Raw genomic sequence first — 21,980 nt, forward strand, 5'->3', positions numbered from 1 at the left:
AGCTAAAAGAAACAACGGTATGAGATTGGAGATAATAAGCAGACAGGAAGAACTACTGCAAGAAGTACTATTGCAACCACCACTATTACAGTTACCACCACTAACACGCTTAAATAACACGTAGTAGTGCCAGACACTGTTCTAAGGGCTTTAGATATTAACTCAGTCATTCATCTAAAGACACATTTCTTAAATAGGCACTATTATTGTACCCGAAATCAGAGATTCAAAAAGGCTAAGTAACAAGCCCAAAGTCACTCAGCTTGTAAGTGGCAGAGCCAGGATTCAATCCTGGCAGACTGGTTTCAGAGTATGTCCTCTTCATCACAACTGTACTAAGCCAAGGCATCTCCAAATCTCAAGTCCAAAACAGTTTTCTTAACTCCGCAAATTTTTCAACCTTCTTTAAACAAAGTCCATTACCTTTTATTCTCATTAAAGAGCTTCAAGAACTCTACAAATCTGTGTAAGAGAAGCATCCAATTTGAATTACCAATGTTCATGGAAAGAGGAGTACTAAATATGTTATCTGGATTTAAAAAACTAAACAAATACACTGAATGTTATGAAAAAACAAATAATAAAGTCATTTTACTATTTCTCAAATAGGTTCTTGGAATCTCAAGACACACTTGCTTCCTTTTTCAGATGAACAGTACTAATCTTATTGTTAAATGGTCTTCACTCTGAACCTAGACATATTTCTCAGACACTAGTTTCTGTTTAGTTACTATTAAAAAAAAAAAAAAAAAAAAAAGGACTATAAAGAGAACCAGAAATTAGAAATTACCTGAAAAGAATGAACCCAAGTGATTCTACTGCTGCCCTCCTGACATCATCATTAACGTCACTTACCTAGGAAAAATTTTAAAGGATTACATTATACCATGCATTCCATTACTAGAATAAACTGATATGAGGCTCACATCATTCAAATGTAAATTAGACCTCATTAATTTATTACTATTTAATTAGAATGTCCTCCTCACTTTAGAAAAACTCATCAGATATAGTTTTCATTTCAGGGCTATTAAGCCTGGTGAGGTTTAGGATTCAGGGCTACTTCTAAAGATTATTTCAGCCGCACTATATAGCTTTTGTGGTCTACACTGAAAATCTAACCATTTCTTCAAAGTTATTTTCAAAAAAGTATGTCCTAAATTCAAGCAAAATACAAACATTTAAAATTTACAACATACCACATGTTGCACTGATAAAAGATAAATTAATAATAAATACAGCGGGATGTGAGTATTTCTGGGAAGAAGATAATAATAGTTCTGAACCCTTTCTGCATGGGAAGATGACCTGAGGTTTACTTTCTCCTGGCACCAACATGGTAGAAACCTACTAAGTGAAGACATATGTACAATGTCCTCTGTGTTACCAGGCAACATTACTGTTCATAAACTCCATCTGGATTGGGAGGACTATGAGTGGGAAAAGCCTGTTGGAAAACACGGACACTGGCTTTCCTGTATAATGCATCTCTTGTAACAGACCATGTCACTTAGGGCTGCCTGGAAGCTAACTTCACAGGTTGTAAAAAAGAAGTGATTTTTACTGTTCATTAGATTTCCCTATCCTAGGGTGGCTGCACACACTCATGTGGTCTTGTTCCTTACAAATGAGGATGCCCCTTGGAGTAGGTTTTCAGAAGTTGCCCCTGAATGATTTTAAGGACTTCTATTCATATCGACTTACTGTTATCCTGTACTACAACCTTCTGAAAAGCCAAGTGAACCTGGTGCTTAGGTTACAGCTGATTGTGTCCAGCGAATGAGAATCTGTACCTGAGATCACTGGTGGTGATCATGTAGTGTGGGTGCTGCAATAACCTAGACATTTAGTGTCCATCTGCAAACTTTCCTTTCCCCCTCCAGCCAAGAAAGAGTACTTACAGCAACATGTAGCAGGCGCCGGATAGCTTTGTTGTTACCCGAGCCACAATAAGCCATGGCTACAGTGTACATTCCAGATCGTCGAAGAATTGGGTCCTAAGAAGAATAATGTACATCAATAGACAAGTTAGCATTTCAAATAGTAACTGACATCCACCAGGAGAGTTGGTTTTAGGTAGGAAACGATGGAAACAATAAACTTAAGGAGAACTATTTTGTGGTTGGTAATTTGCTAAAACGAATGTGGAAATAAAAGACTCTAATACAGGAGGAGTTAACTTCTAATTCCCAACATTCTGTGCAACATGCCTGTACTGCCTCACACTTACTAGGAAGTATAAACTCAAGTCCAATACCAACACTATCCTCTGACACTCAACTTCCATTATTAAACGAATAAGAAAGAAGCTCGCTTCTAATTCCACATTGTAACCTCCTTTTACCTTGTTTAATTCTTGGGCACTGATGAGCACTGAATGGAAGAGATATGGAGTCTGAGAGCTGAGCAAAATAATCAGTAGCTTTATCATTTAATACAGTAGTAGTTCTTTTTATCAAGACTATAGAGGACAGCATTATTTACCACTGAGTACCCACCATATACAATACCACTGTCAAAATAAAACAATACAAAAGGCAATGAAAAACACTTACCCAAATAAATAAGCATGGGGATTAGCACTGGTTTTTGATGAAAAAACAATAAATTTATATCTCATTAAATGATTATTAAATAATTCCAAAAATACTATTTCTAAAAGAAATCAACTTGTAAATTTCTAAATACCTTTTCTGGATCTGCTTATCTGAAAATTACTGGTCTGAAATCTTGGTTAAATTTAAAATCCTCAAATTAGTCCTGTTCATCCCTTCTAATCAGTGTTTTTCTTTCCTACATTCTATTAGGCTTTATATACCTTGTTTGATCAACGAGTATAGTTATGCGTTCTGACAAGAACAGAGATAATTTCTAATGAAAAGTATTTCTGTAAATGCGGGTGATAACTAGGGCATGAGGGAGTACAGGGGGAAAAGGACAAACAATGTATCGTCTTACCTTATCACGGCAGAGAGATTCAATGAGAGCATCAGCCTCCTCCATCCTCCCATACATCACTAATGCAATGCCAACTGCAAGACCACGCAGGATCTTCTCATGTTGAGTTTCCTGTGCATAGCCGACCATGTCCTCAATAGCCTGGGCATTTTTAGAGCCCAACATAACCAAACCTAGGGCCAGGCCAGCTGCTTCCCCTAGTGAGTAAAAAATAAAACATTAAAAAATATAGGGCGTCTGGGTGGCTCAATTGGTTGAACGTCTGACTTTGGCTCGGGTCAAGGTCTTGAGGTTTGTGGGTTCAAGACCCACATTGGGCTGTCAGCGCGGAGCTCACTTCAGATCCTCTGTCCCCTTCTCTCTCTGCCCCTCCCCGACTCATGCTCGCTCTCTCTCCCTCTCAAAAATAAATAAACATTAAAAAATAAAATTACATACGTAAACTCAATAAAACCTATCCTATTGGAAGTGGCACTTATTATCAACTATCAAAACATCTATTAAATGAAAATGAAGGCATTTTTTCAAGCCAGCTGATAGAAAGCACATCCATATATTTATAGCTATTTTCCTTTTAAATCGTGACAGAATGTACCATCAATCCAACAGTGATTTCAAAAGAGACACAATGATGTTTTTCCATGTTATCACCAAGCAGTACAGATAGCTCTGTGATACAAATAGATCACTCTAATAAATTTGTTTGCAAAAATCAATTATACACACACACAGGATATATCATTTTTAAAAACTTATACATCACAAAATCTATTTTTATGAGTTTGACAAATGGGGCAAAATCCACTCCCTATACAAGTAATCTATTAGATTTTTAAGAGGCTACAAAACAGAAGTAGAGGGGCGCCTGAGTGGCTCAGCTGGTTAAATGTTGGGACTCTTGATTTCAGCTCAGGTCATGATCTTACAGTTCATGAGGATCAAGCTCCACGTCAGATTCCATGCTGACAGCGCGGGTTCTTTCTTTCTTCTCTCTCTCTGCCTCTCCCCACCCCTGAACCCCTGCTCACACTCTCTCTCAAAATACTTAAAAAACAAGACAAAACAAAATATAAGTAGAAAACAAATTTAGTCACGTTAATTAATCCTAAAGTGAGTTATCTTTGCAAAGAATCACTTACCTGTCACAGCATCATCCTGATAAAGGTTCGTTTTTAGCAAGTCATATACATCCTGGCGTGCAGTCCCCATGGCAGCCAAACCCAGGCCCAGGCTGCCCCCATGTCGAACGATCTAGGGAAAAAGCATGGGTTCCAGTGATTTGGAATACTGTACTTAAAAATCCAAGCTTTTATTCTAACTTCAAAATGTATTGTGATATTAAACATGCAGGGCAGTTGACCTAGTGAGTATGACCAAAGGATTTGACTCAGATGGCCAGTGGTAACCTCAGCAATTTCAGTTTCAAAAGAATGGTGCTTGCTGATGCAAAATAATAGTAAGTTGAGAAGTGAATGAAAGATAAAGTGGAGAGAGAGGGTATGGCTCTTTTTTAATAAGTTTACATGAGAAAGGGAGAAATATGATAACTAAGAAGGAGAAGCAAGTGTCAAGGAAAGATTTTTTAGGATAGGTGAGACCTGAATATGCTTACTGGCTAAGGGGAAGGAGGCTGAAGAGAGGAGGAAAAGGTATCTAATGGAACACAGTCATGAAGAAGTAGGAAAAACGGGGTCAAGGGCAAAAGTTGGTCTTTATTTCAAGACGGACACATTAGTGGTCATCTGTCATTTTTGAGTGCAGTCTCCTTTTACAGGAGACAGCACCTCAACGTTGCTTGGGAAATACTCTTCTCCCACTGGTTAGTTTTGGTGGAATTGCCAACTTAATACGTGCCCACTTTCTCCTACCCAAAGTATGGGACCGTGAGACCCAAAACAGGCCAACTGAATGCTCTTTCTCTGAAATTCCAATCTTTCTTAAGTGAAATGACCCAAAGACAAAAAACATTTCAAATTCCTTCATCCTGACAGCAGGGCCCTAGAAAAATGATACAATTAGTTCCTGTTATCTAGATCTCTAGAACTGCCCTGGCTCTTAACTGTTGTGAGAATTGGTTCATCAGCTTTTCCTTTAATTATATAAACTACTTCCAATAAACATTTTGTTTAAAGTCAATCAGCGAAGGTTTCTATTGCTGGTAACCAAAGAGATTTGTCTGATTAGAAAATTTTTACCTGAGAAGGAAATGAGGCAAAGCCATGAATAAATGTATATAAAATTCGTGGATGAGGGGCTTATTAGTGGAGACAGATCATCCTATCGGCCTCAATCTTTTCACTGAAATAGGAGGACAAAGTTATCTTTCTTACTTAGCTAATCTCCTAATAGCCTTCTAAAAAAGAGTCTACTCTAACATAAAAGTTAAAGTCTAAAATCCTATTTCAAAGTTCTGTAAAATAAGAACAAGCTGCTTAGTAAGTTTTTCCAAAAGAATTACATGTAACAAATTATAAAACACCAAATAACTAAGAATTGATTCCTGACAGTTACTTCTTTGGGACTTAGTGTCCTATAAAATAACAAGATTAAACCAAATGATCATTAAGGTCACTTACAGTTCTAACATTCCAAAACTCTTAAGTGTGGAAATACAACATATATTTTACAAACATATGGTACTTTATTTTGCTTGTCACATACCAATTTTAAAGGGCTGAGAAGCACAATTTTAGTTTATAGAACAGGAAGGAAAATTCCCTTAAAAAAGAATTCTTTAAGAACAGTTCCATTTTGGGAATTTCAAAATGTATAAAATTTCTATTCACTAAAGTAATTTGGCAAATGTAATTATTTTCTTGGACTCTTAAGTAACAGAAACTAGTTTTCCATTCTCGTACTTACATCATTGCTGGCATTCTTAAGCTGGTTAAGCAGATAGTCAATTATATCACCACCATGATTGGCATGAATAAGACCTAATGCATAGAGACCTCCACCTTCCTGATAGGCAGATCCTGGAGAAGTGTCCTTGGGAAGATATGTTGCCATTAACTGTAATGCCTCCTTCTCATGACCCTGTAAAATTGAGCCACAATAAAGGTGTCAGTAAGAGAAAAGTGAGAGAAAAAAGATGTAGTATTTTCTAGAATTATTTTCTTTTCTCCAGAATGTTCACTTTCTAAAAGAGGAGGAAGTGGAGCTCTCTCCTATACAACTTTATAACTCAAATGAGAGGAGAATCTTTAAGAGATTGAATCACATCCTTGTTAGAAACAAACGCTTCAATTTTTTCCCTTGTTTTATAACATTTCCCCAAATTCATTTCAGACTATACAAATAATTTATTTCAATTCATCCTGTGAGAAATGGCTTAGTCTTCATAAGGAAAGGATTTCCACCTTTTATTAAAATCAAACACATACATATGTATTTTCATTTCTTATTTACTTTATTCTTTCCTGTAAGAGAATCTACCTGATTTAACAAAATGTACTTATGAAAGAAATACGATAAACTTTTATGTTTTTTAACTCCAGAAAAATTGGTTCTGTTCGCACTGATCATTGTATATTACCTTATGAATTACACCCAAACTGGCTGTAGCTGTAAATTTCGCCCAGTTAGTGGCTCTGGCCAACCATTCCAAGTTATCTCTGCAAGAAAATTCAGCAATACTATTGAAATGAATGCCATAAAGTTTTTTATAATACTAAAGTCAAAGCATTAAAATTTTACCTTGAACTATTACAAGTCATTTTACTTTACGGAGCTCAAATTACTGGTGATTCTATTTTATCTCCTAAGTTCTTAGTATTCTAGAGACTTGAAGAAATGCATGATATGTAATTTCACTATGAACAAAAGCAGAATTACATTAATATTATGTCATGAAAAAGCCTAGATTCAAGCCAACTAATAAAGGGAATTAATTTTACCTTAAAATAAGCAGGCATATGCACTAAAAAAATGTATAAAATTAGCAAAAACAGAATTTAAAATTCAGGACTGGCAGCTACATCTATGTAACAATGTCAAGTGTCTCTATTAAAGATGATTTTAAACCAAAGTGGAAACCTTCGAGTATATTTACCTAAGAAACTGGTCACTGGTAGTCCCACAGTGCATAAAAGAATTTGCTATAACGGTTGCTGTGTGACATACAGAATTCCGTACTGCATCCTATAAAAACAAATACATTTGTACCACTGGCAAAGTATACATACATACACAAAGGCACATGTAGGCACACAATCAGAGGCCCTGTTTTGTGATGAAAATATTAATAAACTGAACTGACATTAAACTATGAATCTTGGACATTATAATTTTTAATGTTTACTTATTTTTGAGAGAGAGAGAATGAGAGAGTGGGGGAGGGGCAGAGGATCTGAAGTAGGCTCTGTGCTGACAGCAGAGAGCCCAATGCAGGGCTCAATCTCATGAATTGTGAGATCATGACCTGAGCCGAAGTCCGATGCTTAACCAACTGAGTCACCCAGGCACCCCCTGGATAATTCTTTATAAAGATTAAATAGGTAGTTTATAAATACAAGCAAGTCAGAGTTTTATCTGTAGTCTTGAGATCAGTAGGTTTTAGGTAGCAATTTAGGTAGTAGATTTTCTATTTATTGGTTTCTGAATAGTTTAATTTGCCATTTCTTTTCAGCATCTTGTCTAAGGTCTCCAAGGTATCAGGCTAGCCTAGAGAACAATGCTGCATCTCTTCTCACTCTGCACCTCTGGCAGTAACCAAAGGGATTTTGTTTATTTCTAATGAGAATATTATAAAGATTAGTTTCAAAAAACTGTCATAAATACAAACTGTGTAACTGTGTCCAACTGACATTTGTAATTACTAAAAATTTGAGAAGTATGATTACATATTTCAGGCAAACAACTGTGTAGTATTGAAATAGTTTATAGCTGTAAAAGAGGAATAAATGACTTTGTCAAAAGCTACTGGGTAGATAAGACAGGAAAGGGAAGAAAAATACGTAAGTTTTTTCGTATGAAAACATTTTCTTGAACCAGATGAATATATTACCTATTCAAAGATTAAAATTAATCCTACTGTTAGGATCAGTATCTCAACAAACATTACACAATTATCAAAAACCTGTACACTCAAGGAGTTTGCAGTTCAATGGGAAAAAAGACACATAAACAAACTGCATCAGTGCTCTGATTGGGCCATTCGTCCAAGTGCTACATGTACATATTAAAAAGTTAACTAAAAAAAAATTAAAACAAGGAGCACCTGCGTGGCTCAGTCCGCTAAGTGTCTGATTCTTGATTTCGGCTCAGGCAATGATCTCACTGGTTTGTGAGTTCTAACCCCAAGTCAGGCTCTGACAACCTGAAGCCTACTTGGGATTCTCTGTTGTCTCCTTCTCTCTCTGCCCCTCCCCTGCTCACACACTCTCAGAAATAAACAAATGAACGTTAAAAAACAAAACAAAACAAACCACTAAACTTCCCAATGAATGTGAAACACAAAAACAGGAACTCAATTTTAATTTCCTTTCTTCTCTCAACAAATTCAAGAATTTCTCCCTTTGTTACTCTTTTTAAGTTACTTTCTTGATTAGAATAAAATGCAACAAAGTATTCAATAATAAATAAGTATACGTACTAATAATCAACAAAGAAATAAATACAAGAAAGCCGCCATTACAGATGAATTTCCTACCTTTGTGTTTTTTAGAATCATGAGATCTGTGTTATTATTTCGTATTAAAAACTGTAGATGTAACTCAATAGCCATTTCACCGCTTAAAATTTTAATCATTTTCAAAGTCTGGTCCTTGGGCTCTGGACTCTGCCAAAATAAACAAACAAGAAGAAAAATTCATATATTACTGATATCCACCAATTGTGCTTTAACAGCCCTAAACCAGTGAAATTCACAATCCATACACAGAGCAAAACTTGTATTTTAATAGTAGGATCTAGAAAACTCATGTATCACTTATTTGAAAGAAAGAATATTTCTTTAACAGCTACCACTGAAATATGATACCAGTTTAATGAAAGAATATAATTCACTCTGAAGAAACTTCCAATGTACAATTACTTTAATGTTAAAAAAAAAAACAAACCCAAACTGTAAAAGAATAACTGACTACTGATGATATGCAAGGAAAACTATTTTATACAGAACAACTCATCGTTTAGGTGAGAAACTGCCTACTCTGAACTGGAAAAATCAAAAACACATTTAACCAACACATATATATGATCTCATCAACTACCAAGCTATCCAGGTAAATAATAGTTGACATTTATATACCTGAGTATCAAAAATCAAAAGTCTTGGTGGAGGAAACATTTACATCCAACAGACCACTGTTTTAATACTTACCCCTTTCCTCCATACACCATGAATATTAAAAATAACAAAGACAATTAAAGTACCCTGCCCCGTCTACAATTAAGTTGTCATTTAGTTGTTAGAGGCCATCCTTTTTTCTCATCCTGTGACAAATAATTCAGAGTTATTCTAGACAGAGGTCAATCTTTTGTAAGGATCCAAGGATTTGCTTTCTTCTAAGTTAAGCACTTTCTAGGGTCAGTCTTTAAAATTTTACTTTACAGAAGATCTATTTTTATAAAATAACTTTGGTATTAAACTTAATATTAAACCACTAACAAAGACAGATATATAACACTTTAAAATAACTTACAATATAATTATATGTTAAATGGTAACCTCAACTTCAAAAAACACACTTACCACTTCTGGTGTCTTTCCTACAAGCACACTACCTGGCTTTTCTTCTGTTTCCATTGAGTCACTAAAATGAAGAGAATCAACAGTTACTAATCTGATAAATCTTTTCTGAATAGTATGTGTAGGTAACGAGTTATCAAACTAAAGAATCTGAACCATGTTCAAATAAATATTTTGCAAGGAAAAAATGTTTAATTACCTAAGTATTTCCCTTAAGAAACAGAGACGATTCTATTAAGATGGAAGCAGCCCAGTGATTTAATTTCCTCCAAATTCATAAAACCACACAACTAACTAGGTTAGCACAAACAACAAATACAACAAAACCAGATGACAAAGCACCCACCAAACTCCTAACACAGCCAGGTGGAGATACACCATCACCAGCTACAACACCAGTTTGAAGTGAAGCAGCTGAGGACCCCAACGACTCTGAAAAACAACCAGCCAATACTCCCTTCTAGGCGAAAGCATTTTAATGGGGATAAAATGCTGGGTACAGAATCCAATTACCATGGCAGAAAGAAAGAAAAAAGAAAGACCAAATAAAAGTGAGAAAGTAAGGGGGACTGGGTGGCTCAGTTGGTTGAGCATCTGACTCTTGGTTTTGGCTCAGGTTACGACCTCACAGTTTGTGAGTTTGAGACCCGCATCAGGCTCTGCACTGGCAGGGAGGAGCCTGGTTGGGATTCCCTCCCTCCCTCCCTCTCTCTCTACTTCTTCTTCCTCATGCTGTCTCTGCCTCTCTCGAAAGAAATAAACTTAAAAAAAAAAAAAAGCAAGAAAGAGAGTTAAGAGATCTCAAGTTGTAAGATACCATTTTAAAACTCAGTAACACAACAGAAGAGGAAATTCTAGAGAGCAGTAAAATTAGAAAAACTATCCTAAATAAGCCTCCTTTGCAAAAATTTAGGAAAACTAATTTCAGTAAAGACAAGCTACTGACAAGGATCAAAGTTAAAGCCCATATAATATTAAAAGAAAAAAATTATTTCAAAAGAGGTAAAAGACATTAATAAAAGTATACAAGATATAAAAGAATAAAACATACCAGAATTAGATAATTCAGAAATGAAATTATAAAACTGGGGGGAAATTATAAATGAAGGAAGCAAAATAATAATTTCAGAAAATTAATTCAGAGGAAACATAAGACCAGATAAACACAAATCAAATAAAGGAGAAGGTATGAAAGAAAAAATTTAAATTAACAAGAAATAAAACAAATGCCATTCCCCTAAGATCAGGAATGAAGGATGTTCACTCTTATGTCTACCCAGTAACATTGGAAATCCTAGCCAATGCAGAAAAACAAGGGTGGAAAAGTCATGAAAATTGTAAAGGAAGAAGTAAAATCGTTTCTATTAAGGTAACAGGATCCCTATGTACAAAAGTCTATAGGAGGATCTATAAAAAAAAAAATTACTAGACCTAATAACTGATTTAAGCAAGGTTGTGGGATTCACATTAATATAAAAAATCAACTGTATTTCTACATATTAGTAACAAACAAATAGAAATTCAAATTTAACATACCACTTACAATAGCATCAAAAAACATACTTAGGAATTAATTTAAGACGTACAAAATCTCTGAACTAAAATCTATAAAATGCTGCTGAGAAAATTTAAAGAAAATCTAAATAAATTAAGAACAAAACTATGCTTATGGATTGTAAGACCCAATATTGTGAGGGTCTCAATTTGTTCCAAATTGAAGAGATTCGACACAGTCCCAACCAGAATCCCCTCAGACTTACAGAAATGCAAGAGACCCAAAACAACCTTGGTGGTGAGGAGAGAAGGGAGGTCATAACTGTATGTCTTCCACTGACCTGATTTCAAGACTATAAGCTTTAGTAATAAAGACATTGTTTCCTTATACTGGTATAAGGAAAGACAAATAAATGGAAAATAGGGAAATCAATCCACATATCACATGTCCAAGGTTCCAAGGCAACTCCACAGGGAAAGGACAGTCTTTCAAACAAATGCTAATGGAATTACTAGACATCCATGTTTTTAAACAAACTCTTTATTCCTGACACCGTATTATAAACCTTAAACTATATAGTTTCTAGGAGTGTGGCAGAACAGCAGAATACCTTTGTAACTGTGAGACTGACAAAGAATTTCTTAGATTGGGATCCCAAAATGGAAAACAGGAGGATTATAAAATATAAAAACTTCAGGAGGATTATAAAATATAAAAACTTCTGGGGTGCTTGGGTGGCTCAGTCAGTAAAGTGTCCAACTCTTGATTTCGGCTCAGGTCATGATCTCACGGTTCATGAGATCGAGTGCCGTCTTGATAGTATTCTTTCTCTCCCTCTCCCCACTTATTTATTTAAATAAACATTTTTTTTAATTAAAAAAATTTTTTTAATGTTTATTTTTGAGAGACAGAAAGACAGAGTGCAAGCGGAGGAGGGGCAGAGAGAGAGAGGGAGATGGAGACACAGAATCCCAAGCAGGCTCCAGGCTCTGTCAGCACAGAGCCCATCACGGGGCTCAAACTCATGAACTGTGAGATCATGACCTGAGCCGAAGTAGGACACTTAACCGACTGAGCTCCAAATAAATAAACATTTAAAAAAAAATAAGTAAAAACTTGTGTTCATCAAAAAATACCACCAATAAAATGAAAAGATAAGCCAAAGACTGGGAGAAAATGTTCAGAACAATATATCTGACAAATTACTTATATAAAAATTAACAACAAAATATCACTTTATACCACTAAAATGAGTAATATTAAAGAGACTGAGAACATCTGATGTTGGCCAACAAATGGAATGCTAATACATTACTGTTGGGAGGGTAAAATGGGCAACCATGTTGGAAAATAGTTCGGCAGATTCTTACCAATTTAAACATATACCCTGTGACCCAGCTATTCTAATCCTAGGTATTTACCCAAGAGAAATGAAAATATTTGTCCACAAAAAGACTTGTATAGGAATGTTCTAGTAGCCTTGTTTTGAAACAACCCAAATGTCCATCAGTATAAGAATGAATAAACAAACTGTGGTATATTCATACAATGAAATGCTGCTCAGCAATAAAAAGAAATCAGTTACTATTTCATCCAAAAAACACAGATATATATAACATGTTCAGTGAAAGAAGCAGAAACAAAAGAATACATGCTATATGAACCATTTATATGAAGTTAAGAACTGGCAAAACTAATCTATTCTGACGGAAATCAAACCAGTGGTTGCCTCAGGGGCAGTGGGTTGACCTCGAAGGGCACAGGGCAAGTTTCTGGGATGATAATACAGATGATGGTTATATGGGTGTTTACACTGTCAGAACTCATTGAACTGGATCATTAGGATATGTGTATTTAACAGTATTTAAATTATCATTCAATTAAAAGAAAGAATTGAAGGGGTGCCTTGGTGGTTCAGTCAGTTAAGTGTCTGACTCTTGATTTTGGCTCAGGTCATGATTTCACAGTTGGTTTGTGAGATGGAGTCCCAAGCTGGGCTCTGCACTGACAGCACGGAAGCTGTTTGGAATTCTCTATCTCCCTCGCTCTGCCCCTCCCACAGGTGCACATGTGCTCTCTCTCCCCAAATAAATATTTCCTTTTAAATAAAAGAAAGAGGGGCGCCTGGGTGGCTCAGTCGGTTAAGCAGCCGACTTCTGCTCAGGTCATGATCTCGCGGTCCCTGAGTTTGAGCCCCGCGTCGGGCTCTGTGCTGACAGCTCAGAGCCTGGAGCCTGTTTCAGATTCTGTGTCTCCCTCTCTCTGACCCTCCCCTGTTCATGCTCTGTCTCTCCCTGTCTCAAAAGCAAATACAACGTTAAAAATAAATAGATAGATAGATAAATAGATAGAAAGAAAGAAAGAAAGAAAGAAAGAAAAGAAAGAAAGAAAGAAAGAAAGAAAGAAAGAAAGAAAATTGAAGAGCTGAAAAGGATTCAAAAGAAATGAGAAATACAGAAGATGGGCAAAGAAAATCCAACTTACATATAACGATAAGCCCCAAATAAAGAAAAATAAAGGGCAGAAAACAAATACTAAAAACTAAAATTCAAGAAAACCTTACTGAAGCAGGACTATTTCTAGTGTTTTTGAGTAATAGTAAAAAGGCCACTGAGATCGGAGGGCAGTAAGTAAGGAAGAAAGCAAGAGATGAGTTGAGGGGTATGGAGAGGACGAATCATGTATAACCTTGAAGGCCATGTTCAAGACTTAGAATTTTATATGAAATGTGTTTGTCAAGTATTGGAGATTGAAAGAGTTGTGACATTTGTTTCAGAAAAATAACTCTCACTGCTGTGTGAACTTTAAAAGGAAAAAAGGAGGCATAAGAAAAACATTTAAACATTTTAAATAAGTGGTCTAAATGCATAAAAAAATACAGGAAAATAAAATCTAACACTGCATCAGTCTAAGATAAATGTATATTTAGTTCTAATAAAAGCACAAAAAGCTGGAAATGTTTACTTTCCAAATACTAAAATCTAGCCCACCTAACCTGAGATTTTTAATTTACTTGGTTAGATAGCACACATGCAATTAGCCCTCCCCGTCAATCACTTCCATTTCTTTCCAGAAGAGTTCCCAGTTTTGGTTTTCCTTAATGTACCCAGCACAGTGCAAAACAGCAATAGCCTTAATAAGACTTTACAATCTATGAAAGCTAATTCTGAAAATAATTCTTAGACTACACGGTCGATGAATATTCCACCTATTCTCAAAATGAAATAAAGGTTGTCCAATTAGTTCTGATGCAGAAAAAGATACTCATACCTGTCTTTCTCTGATCCTGGGACAGTACCCGTATTGGTAGATCCAGGCACAGAAGCAATAGGGGTGCCAACAGTTCGAAGATTCTGGATTACAGATGACAAAAACTGCTGGCTAGCACTTTCATACAAATCAAAACAAATCTGATAAGCCATCAGGAGGTTGTCTTCCTTGACCAGTTTTTCTAAGATATCACTCACGGCCTGAGGATCATCTAAGAAAATTAAGCACTGAAATGCAGATAAAAAACAATTACATAATAATCGAAAACTGTGTATACAAGATAGAGACTGACGAACAGTTGATTATTAATATGGGAAACCTGAAAATATAAGCACAGGCAAACTGGGGCAGATAAATTGTTCCAGCACTCCATTTCTTTTTTTCTTTTTTTAAATTAATTTTTAATTTTAATTCCAGTGTTAGCACTCTATTTCTGATCCTGCCATTAGACAAATTTTTCCTGAAAACGACATCTGCCTTCCATAAGAAAACCCATACAGATCATACTCACAGCTCCTAATTATTGTGTCTGGCAATTAGCAGTACTTAATGACTGATAGGTAAATGAATCTTGGATTCTTCAAATCTTATCTGTATATTATTATCAAGTGCTCCTTAATTTGAATTTTCTGCTTAACCATAAATTGTAGGAGTCATTGATTCATTTAACACATGTTGTATAGTGCTGGGCCAGAACAAGGGGCACTGAAATGACCATTTTGAAGTATTTCTCTTATCACTCTTACAATCTGTCATGCTTTAACAAAATTATCTAATAAATTTAGGATTTTTTAAAGAATTCAATTAAAATTTTCTTGTTCCCTTAAAGTAGCAAATAACTAATTTCAAAATGGACACATTAACCAAAGTTATTACAAATTAAGAATGAAAATAATGGAGGAGCACCTGGGTGGCTCAGTCAGTTAAGCATCCAACTCTAGAGCTCAGCCCAGGTCTTGATCTCAGGGTCCTGAGTTCGAGCCCCATGTTGGGCTCCACACTGGGCGTGGAGCCTACTTAGAAAAAGAATAGGAAATAATGGGGCTCCTGGGTGGCTCAGTGGGTTAAGCATCTGACTTTGGCTCAGGTCATGATCTCACGGTTCTTGAGTTCAGGCCCAGTGTCGGGCTCTGTGATGATAGCTGGGAGCCTGGAGCCTGGAGCCTGCTTTGGATTCTATGTCTTCCTCTCTATTTGCTCCTCCCAAGCTTGTGCTCTGTCTCTCTTCCTCTCTCTTTCAAAAATAAACATTTAAAAAAAATTTTAAAAGAATAGGAAATAATGGAAATAAGATAAATAAAATAAATAGGGAAATGGTTAAGTAAGGCAAATTACATCCACTAAATGCCTACTGCACATTCAAGAAAGTTGGAACAAGAGTTTGTGAAGACTTAAATATGGAAAAATGTTAAAATTGAAGGATTTATATAACTGATAACTGTTTGCCTCCCGAGAAAGGAACTTAGGAGCCAAAGGAAAGGAGTGGGAAGACTTCTCCCTGTATACCCTTTGGTTCTTTTTTTAATGCTTATTTATTTTTTAGCCAATGCGAGAGACAGAGTGCAAGCAGCGGAGGGGCAGACAGAGGGAGACACAGAATCTGAAGCGGGCTCCAGGGTCTGAGCTGTCAGCGCAGAGCCCGACGTGGGGCTCAAACTCACGAACCGTGAGATCATGACCTGAGCTGAAGTCGGATGCTTAACCATCTGAGCCACTCAGGCACCCCACCCTTTGGTTCTTTTTAAATTTTGAATCGCATGACTGTATTATTACCTGTTCAAAAAAAAATGTATTTTTGAAATGTAAAATAAAGTTTTAAAAAGCCTTGAAAGGACAAAAAATAAAACAACTACAAAGAAATAAAATTGCCTCTGAGGAATAAAACTGAAATACACAGGTGAGCAGAAGACTATTGTTTCTCATGTACGTTTTAAAACACAATTATTTAAAAAACAAACACAAACAAACAAAACCTATTAAAAACTACTTAGAAGCAAACAAAACTCCAAATAGCTATACAGGGAAAACTAAAAGGAAATACACTTAAATGTTGCCATTGGGTGATATATATTATTTTTCTTCCAGCCTTTTCTGTGTTTCAAACTTGCTTCAAAAAGCATTTAAAAAAGGATACATTACTCTAAATTTTAAAAACATATAGATGATGAAATTATATGATAACACATTATAGTGACAAAGTAACAAAATCTGTGATGAAATGCTATGCTCTAAGCAGAATACAAAAATTGATACAGTATGACAATTGTTAAAAAGCAAACTCATGCGCTTCCAGTCAATAAAATACAGCCATTTAAAAGAAATGTGCTAATGAGTGAAAGAAAAACATCTATACATTATCTTTGAGAAAAGGCCCAGGGAAAGGGAAAGATACACTTTTCATTTTCTGGGCCATCTGAATTTTTTAAAAATGTGCAAGCAAATTCATACATGAAGAGGGGAGCCTGGCTGGCTCAGTCAGGGAAGTGTGCAGTTCTTGATCTCGGGATTATGAGTTTGAGCGCACACTGGATGCAGAGATTACTTGAAAATAAAATCCTTTAAAAATTTTCAAACATAAAAAGAGATAAAATATACCCAAATGTGTTGGTTGTGTTTGGGTAATAAAACCAGAGATCATTTACCTGAAATTCTTTTTAGAATGACACAACAAAGGTACTGTTTTTATCTTTTCTTCTATCTTTTATTTTTTTTAACCTAGTTTTCAAATTTTCCATAAATGTTTGGAATACTTTCAAAATGAAAAAGAATACAGGGGTGCCTGGGTGGCTTAGTCGGTTAAACATCCAACTCGACTTCGGCTCAGGTCATGATCTCACAATTCTGCACTATCTGCGCAGAGCCTGCTTGGGATTCTCTTTCCTCCTTTCTCTGTCCCTCCCCTGCCCGCGCACGCACGTGCTCTGTTTCTCAAAATAAATAAATAAACATTAAAAACAAAAAAAGAATACATAGGATGCGTTGTAACAAAAGTTTTTTAGTTTTTTAACATTCAGTTTCTTATCAGTAAAAAGGAATATAAGCATATACCTTATCTTCACAGAGCTGTTGTGAAAATCAACTCAGATACATGTATGAAACCATTACAGTAACATAAAGTAATGTAATGTGGTAAGGTCTAGCCCAGCAATGCAGCATAAAGTAGTGTGACATAAGGTAAGGTAACATAAAGTAATACAACGTAATGTAATGTAAGTACCTGACAAACATTGATGAAATCGGGTTTCTCCAAATTCATGTAGATTTTCACTAGAACTCTTAGTACCTTATTCCGAAACTGTTTATTCTGCATTAAAGACATGCAGAGCTTGAGGCTATAGGCTAGCATTCCTGGGACATCATTCTGAAAGAGATAATTTAAAGATATATCATTATCTGGTTACCGAAGTATTATGTTTATTTAGAAATCAAATTATTTTAATCTACATTCTTTAGTTATTTTAGGCAACCAAAGATTTATTTGCTACTTAAACAGCAAAACTTAAAAACAACCATTTTAGCGGATGCCTGGATGGCTCAGTTAGAAAAGCATGCAACTCTCGATCTCAGAGTCATGAGTTTGAGCCCCATGTTGGGTAGAGAGATTAAATAAATAAAACTAAAAGAAAATAACTGTTTTTAGGGGTGCCTGGGTGTTTCAGCCAATTAAGTATCCAACTCTTGATTTCAGCTCAGGTCATGATCTCACGGTTCATGGGATCAAGCCTGCAACAGGCTCTATGCTGATAGCACGGAGCCTGCTTGGGATTCTCTCTCCCCCTGCCCCTCCCCCAAGCTCTCTCACACATGTATGCATGCACTCTCTCTCAAAATAAACTTTACAAAAGTTTAAAAAATTAAAAAGTAACCATTTTAAATAAAAATCTTTAAAAGGGGCGCCTGGGTGGCTCAGCCGGTTGAGTGTCTGACTTCAGCTCTGGTCGTGATCTCACGGATAGTCAGTTCGAGCTCCACGTCAGGCTCTCTGCTGTTGGCACAGAGCCGATTTCAGATCCTCTATCCCCTTCTCTCTCTGCCCCTCCCCGGCTCTCTCTCAAAAATAAACATTTAAAAAATAAAAAAATAAAAATATCAGAGCTGTATCATAAGTAGTAAAAGCAGGTACTGTTTCATAAAACCTAAGTTATATCCATATGTATACGTGCACTGGGATGCAAAATAAGATGCATTTCTTACTGAGCTTTGTTCTTGATTTGAACACGTCACCCCTTGACTTTAAATTTTCACTTGCTCAACTGCCTATTCCCCTAATGGTTTGTTCCATCTGGTCAGAAACTCTGTTGGTCTTATTTGCCACTGCATCTCCAAAGCCTAGAATAGTTGTCTGACATACAGTAGTCAGTCAAAAAATATTTGTTGAGTGAATGAAAACAAATATTTTAATTCTATTCACATGAAGACAAGGAGAGGCTACAACTGCACAAAAATGAAACAGTATAAAACAAGGTCCAATTCTATCACACAAGGTTGCTCATTCATTTACTCGTTTAAACAAATCCTATCACACTGCTGCTAAACACTGCCTCTGGCTTTGGAGACACAGTGGTGAATAAGGCACAAAGTACCTGTCCTTACGGAAGTTATAGTCTAGTGGCGAAGACAGATGTTAACTACCAAGTAACACAATGAGTTAATTACTTTAATAGTAAACCCTATGAAAAAAACACAAGGCTCCAAGAGATTAATAAAAGAATTAGAGCTAGTCTGCAGCAGGGGTTGAGGAGGTATGGGTGCTGGGAATCGATGGATCTGTAAAATAGTGACAGCTGAGCTAAACTCTGTATCTTGTACAGGAATAAAACAGGTAAAGAAAGGAAAGAACGTTTTTGGCAGAGGCAGTATTTCTGGTAAGGAGAAGGGAGCAGGGTACATCTAGGAACTGAAGTGAGGTTAACCTGGCTGGAGAACAGAGCCAGCTTATGGAGACAGGTGGTTAGGTAGGCAAAGTGGGCATAAAAATCAATGCCCACTTAACTCAGTCTTATACCTTCCTGACCACTTCCTTACACTAACTTACTACAAATGTTATAATTACTGCAAAACACCCTCAAACAGGAATCTAGTCTGTAGTTTTAACCATAATAAATGCATTAAAATAGCTTATCAGTACAGTCTTCTTAACAAGGGTAGGATAATGAAAAACAACTTCCCTATGCAAGACTTCAAAGGAACGAATGTGATAGGATAAAAGCAGGGATTTGATGACCACAAAACCTAGCCAAAGTTCATATATATATACATGAAAATAAAACATTTGGTTAAAAAGCATCTTATTATTTCTAAACTAGATTTTCTTTTCACTACCCTTGAGGTTTTTAGTTTTAACGACTTGCTTTGCTGATTCCCCATTAATAACAGTCTCTAAAATCACATCATCTACCTACCGACTCCAGTATAGTCTTCTCAAAGACGTCCAGTCTTCGTGTCTCCAGAGCAATGCCAATAGCTTGCTTATACTTGTGATCATCTAGACATCGCTGGAACATTTTATTTACAATTCCTTCTAATCTCTGGTCAATTGGTTTTTTTTCTCCTTCGGGCAAATCTGCATTTTCCACACATTGTTTGGTGTAGTGATCAATGCATTTTGCTATGAAGAAAATAAAATAATGAATCACCTTATAAACAGGACTGAACTACTAGAAAAGAGAAATGCCTACATTTATAATCATAAAAACTTATGGGATAACTATAGAGTAATAAGCAATTTTCAAAATTTATGGGATAACTATAGAGTAATAAGCAAATTTGAAAAATTTTAAATTCTAGAAGTTATATATTCAAGTTAATATTGTTCCCTTCATAAGTTATACTGGAGGCCTTACACACTAATTCCAGTAAGGCTGATGTCATTCACTATATTTCTACTTTGTTACTATATTTTAACCGAAATTATACTCTTCAACTTCACTGTGCTGCTTATTAGACAGAATTGGCTACAAGTGCTCTTTCACTTTCAAAAACAAATATTTGCTATCATCGAGGATATTAAAAAAGACCTACTGTAACAATTATCACAGAACAATAAATTATTAGACTTCTTCACGTTAGTAAAACAGTAGAAACCATGTCTAAATCATCTCTTTATAATAATGGTGGGGGCGCTTGGGTGGCTCAGTAGGTTAAGCGTCTGACTCTTGCCTGTGGCTCAGGTCATGATCTCACGGTTTGTGAATTGGAGCCCCGTGTTGGGTTCTGCACTGGCAGGGTGAAGCCTGCTTGGGATTCTCTCTCCCTCTCTCTCTGCCCCTCCTCTACTCTCGCTTTCTCTCAAAATAAATAAAACTTAAAAACATGAACGCAGAATTCTAGTTACAACATCAGAGACATTTGAAAGTATCCCTTTGGACCACCTTGTGCAGCACTTCCCAATTTCTGAAAAAGAATACCAAATCTCTCCTTTTAAGGGTTCAGGTGAATAATGCAGATCTCTTCTAAATCAGCAATTCAAAAAAATACCTACACCGCACACTCCTGAGAAAACACACCCTCGGGCTCTCTCTGTAACTATGACTGAAAACTTGATATTCCTACACTTGCCTGGAGAGTATGCAGTCCTTTTTCCATCTATTAGATAAGTTTCCAATCGCTTTTTTAAAGTGACACATCTTTGAACAAAACCTTACATAGTTATAGTTCAATTTACAAGATAGACAGCCTAAAGCCTTGCCAGTATCCTACCCCCCACTTCAAAAATAAAGAAACAAATTAGAAAATGATGGTTTCTAGTAGAAACAGTATGGACTCTGAAGTGAGTAAGCCTCAGTTTTAAATTCTGACTCTCATATTTAATAGCCTTGTGTCTTTATCATCTCGAAACCTGAGTTATAGCGCCTTCCTCACAGGGGAGCTGTGGAATAAACCACACCATGAAGAATGAGTGGCACAGTGCCTAGCACAATGAAGGCAGTCAATAATGGTTTCTGGTATTACAAACAACTCTATAAATTGCTGTCATTTAATTTGTCACTCATAATAATCTGACTGAACTTTTTCATGCTACAGAATGCTCACTGGAGTAGCAATAACCATAATGTAAGATAACCATCTTTGTGTTGATTAGGCAGTTTCTGAATAATTTATCAGATTAATTCTTAAAATGTTTTGTGAGGTAGGCATCTTCATTATTACTGTTACTAATGTTACTGCTCATTATGTCAAAAGATAATAAAGCACAAAACTGGAAGGCAGATCTAAAAACTCAGCTTGCATAAAATTATAAGATTATAAACTTCCAATTAAAATTAAATTTGGCAGGGTGCCTAGGTGGCTCAGTCAGTTAAGCATCCAACTCCTGGTTGTGGCTCAGGTCACAATCTGACAGTCTGTGAGATCAAGCCCTGCACAGAGCCTGCTTGGGATTCTCTCTTCCCCTCTGTCTCTCTGCCACTCCCCTGCCCTTGCTCTCCTTCTCTCTCAAAAACTAAATAAATAAACTTAAAAAAAAAAAAAAAGATTAAGAATTAAATTTGGCAAGAGCAAGAAGTAATCGGAAAAAAAAAATGTTATGTGCACTACGGCAAGAGAGAAGCCAACAAGATAAAGCCT

The 21,980-nt window shown here is 36.0% G+C and overlaps 1 protein-coding gene across 1 annotated transcript in view; it reads right to left on the minus strand.

Moving 5' to 3' along the window:
- Positions 1 to 21,980, minus strand: part of PSMD1 (proteasome 26S subunit, non-ATPase 1) — a 93,755-nt gene that overhangs the window by 66,191 nt on the left and 5,584 nt on the right. Inside the window, exons 5-16 of the mRNA XM_060624106.2 lie at positions 19,817 to 20,022; positions 17,632 to 17,775; positions 14,415 to 14,641; positions 9,653 to 9,713; positions 8,609 to 8,737; positions 7,010 to 7,098; positions 6,494 to 6,572; positions 5,821 to 5,994; positions 4,098 to 4,209; positions 2,959 to 3,155; positions 1,902 to 1,997; positions 791 to 855 (exon numbers count right to left, since the gene is read on the minus strand). Coding sequence (XP_060480089.1) covers positions 791 to 855; positions 1,902 to 1,997; positions 2,959 to 3,155; positions 4,098 to 4,209; positions 5,821 to 5,994; positions 6,494 to 6,572; positions 7,010 to 7,098; positions 8,609 to 8,737; positions 9,653 to 9,713; positions 14,415 to 14,641; positions 17,632 to 17,775; positions 19,817 to 20,022 — 1,579 coding nt within the window. The remainder of the gene's footprint in view (positions 1 to 790; positions 856 to 1,901; positions 1,998 to 2,958; positions 3,156 to 4,097; positions 4,210 to 5,820; positions 5,995 to 6,493; positions 6,573 to 7,009; positions 7,099 to 8,608; positions 8,738 to 9,652; positions 9,714 to 14,414; positions 14,642 to 17,631; positions 17,776 to 19,816; positions 20,023 to 21,980) is intronic.

The sequence above is a fragment of the Panthera onca genome, chromosome C1 (genome assembly GCF_046562875.1).
Source record: "Panthera onca isolate mPanOnc1 chromosome C1, mPanOnc1 haplotype 2, whole genome shotgun sequence".
Classification (NCBI taxonomy): domain Eukaryota; kingdom Metazoa; phylum Chordata; class Mammalia; order Carnivora; family Felidae; genus Panthera; species Panthera onca.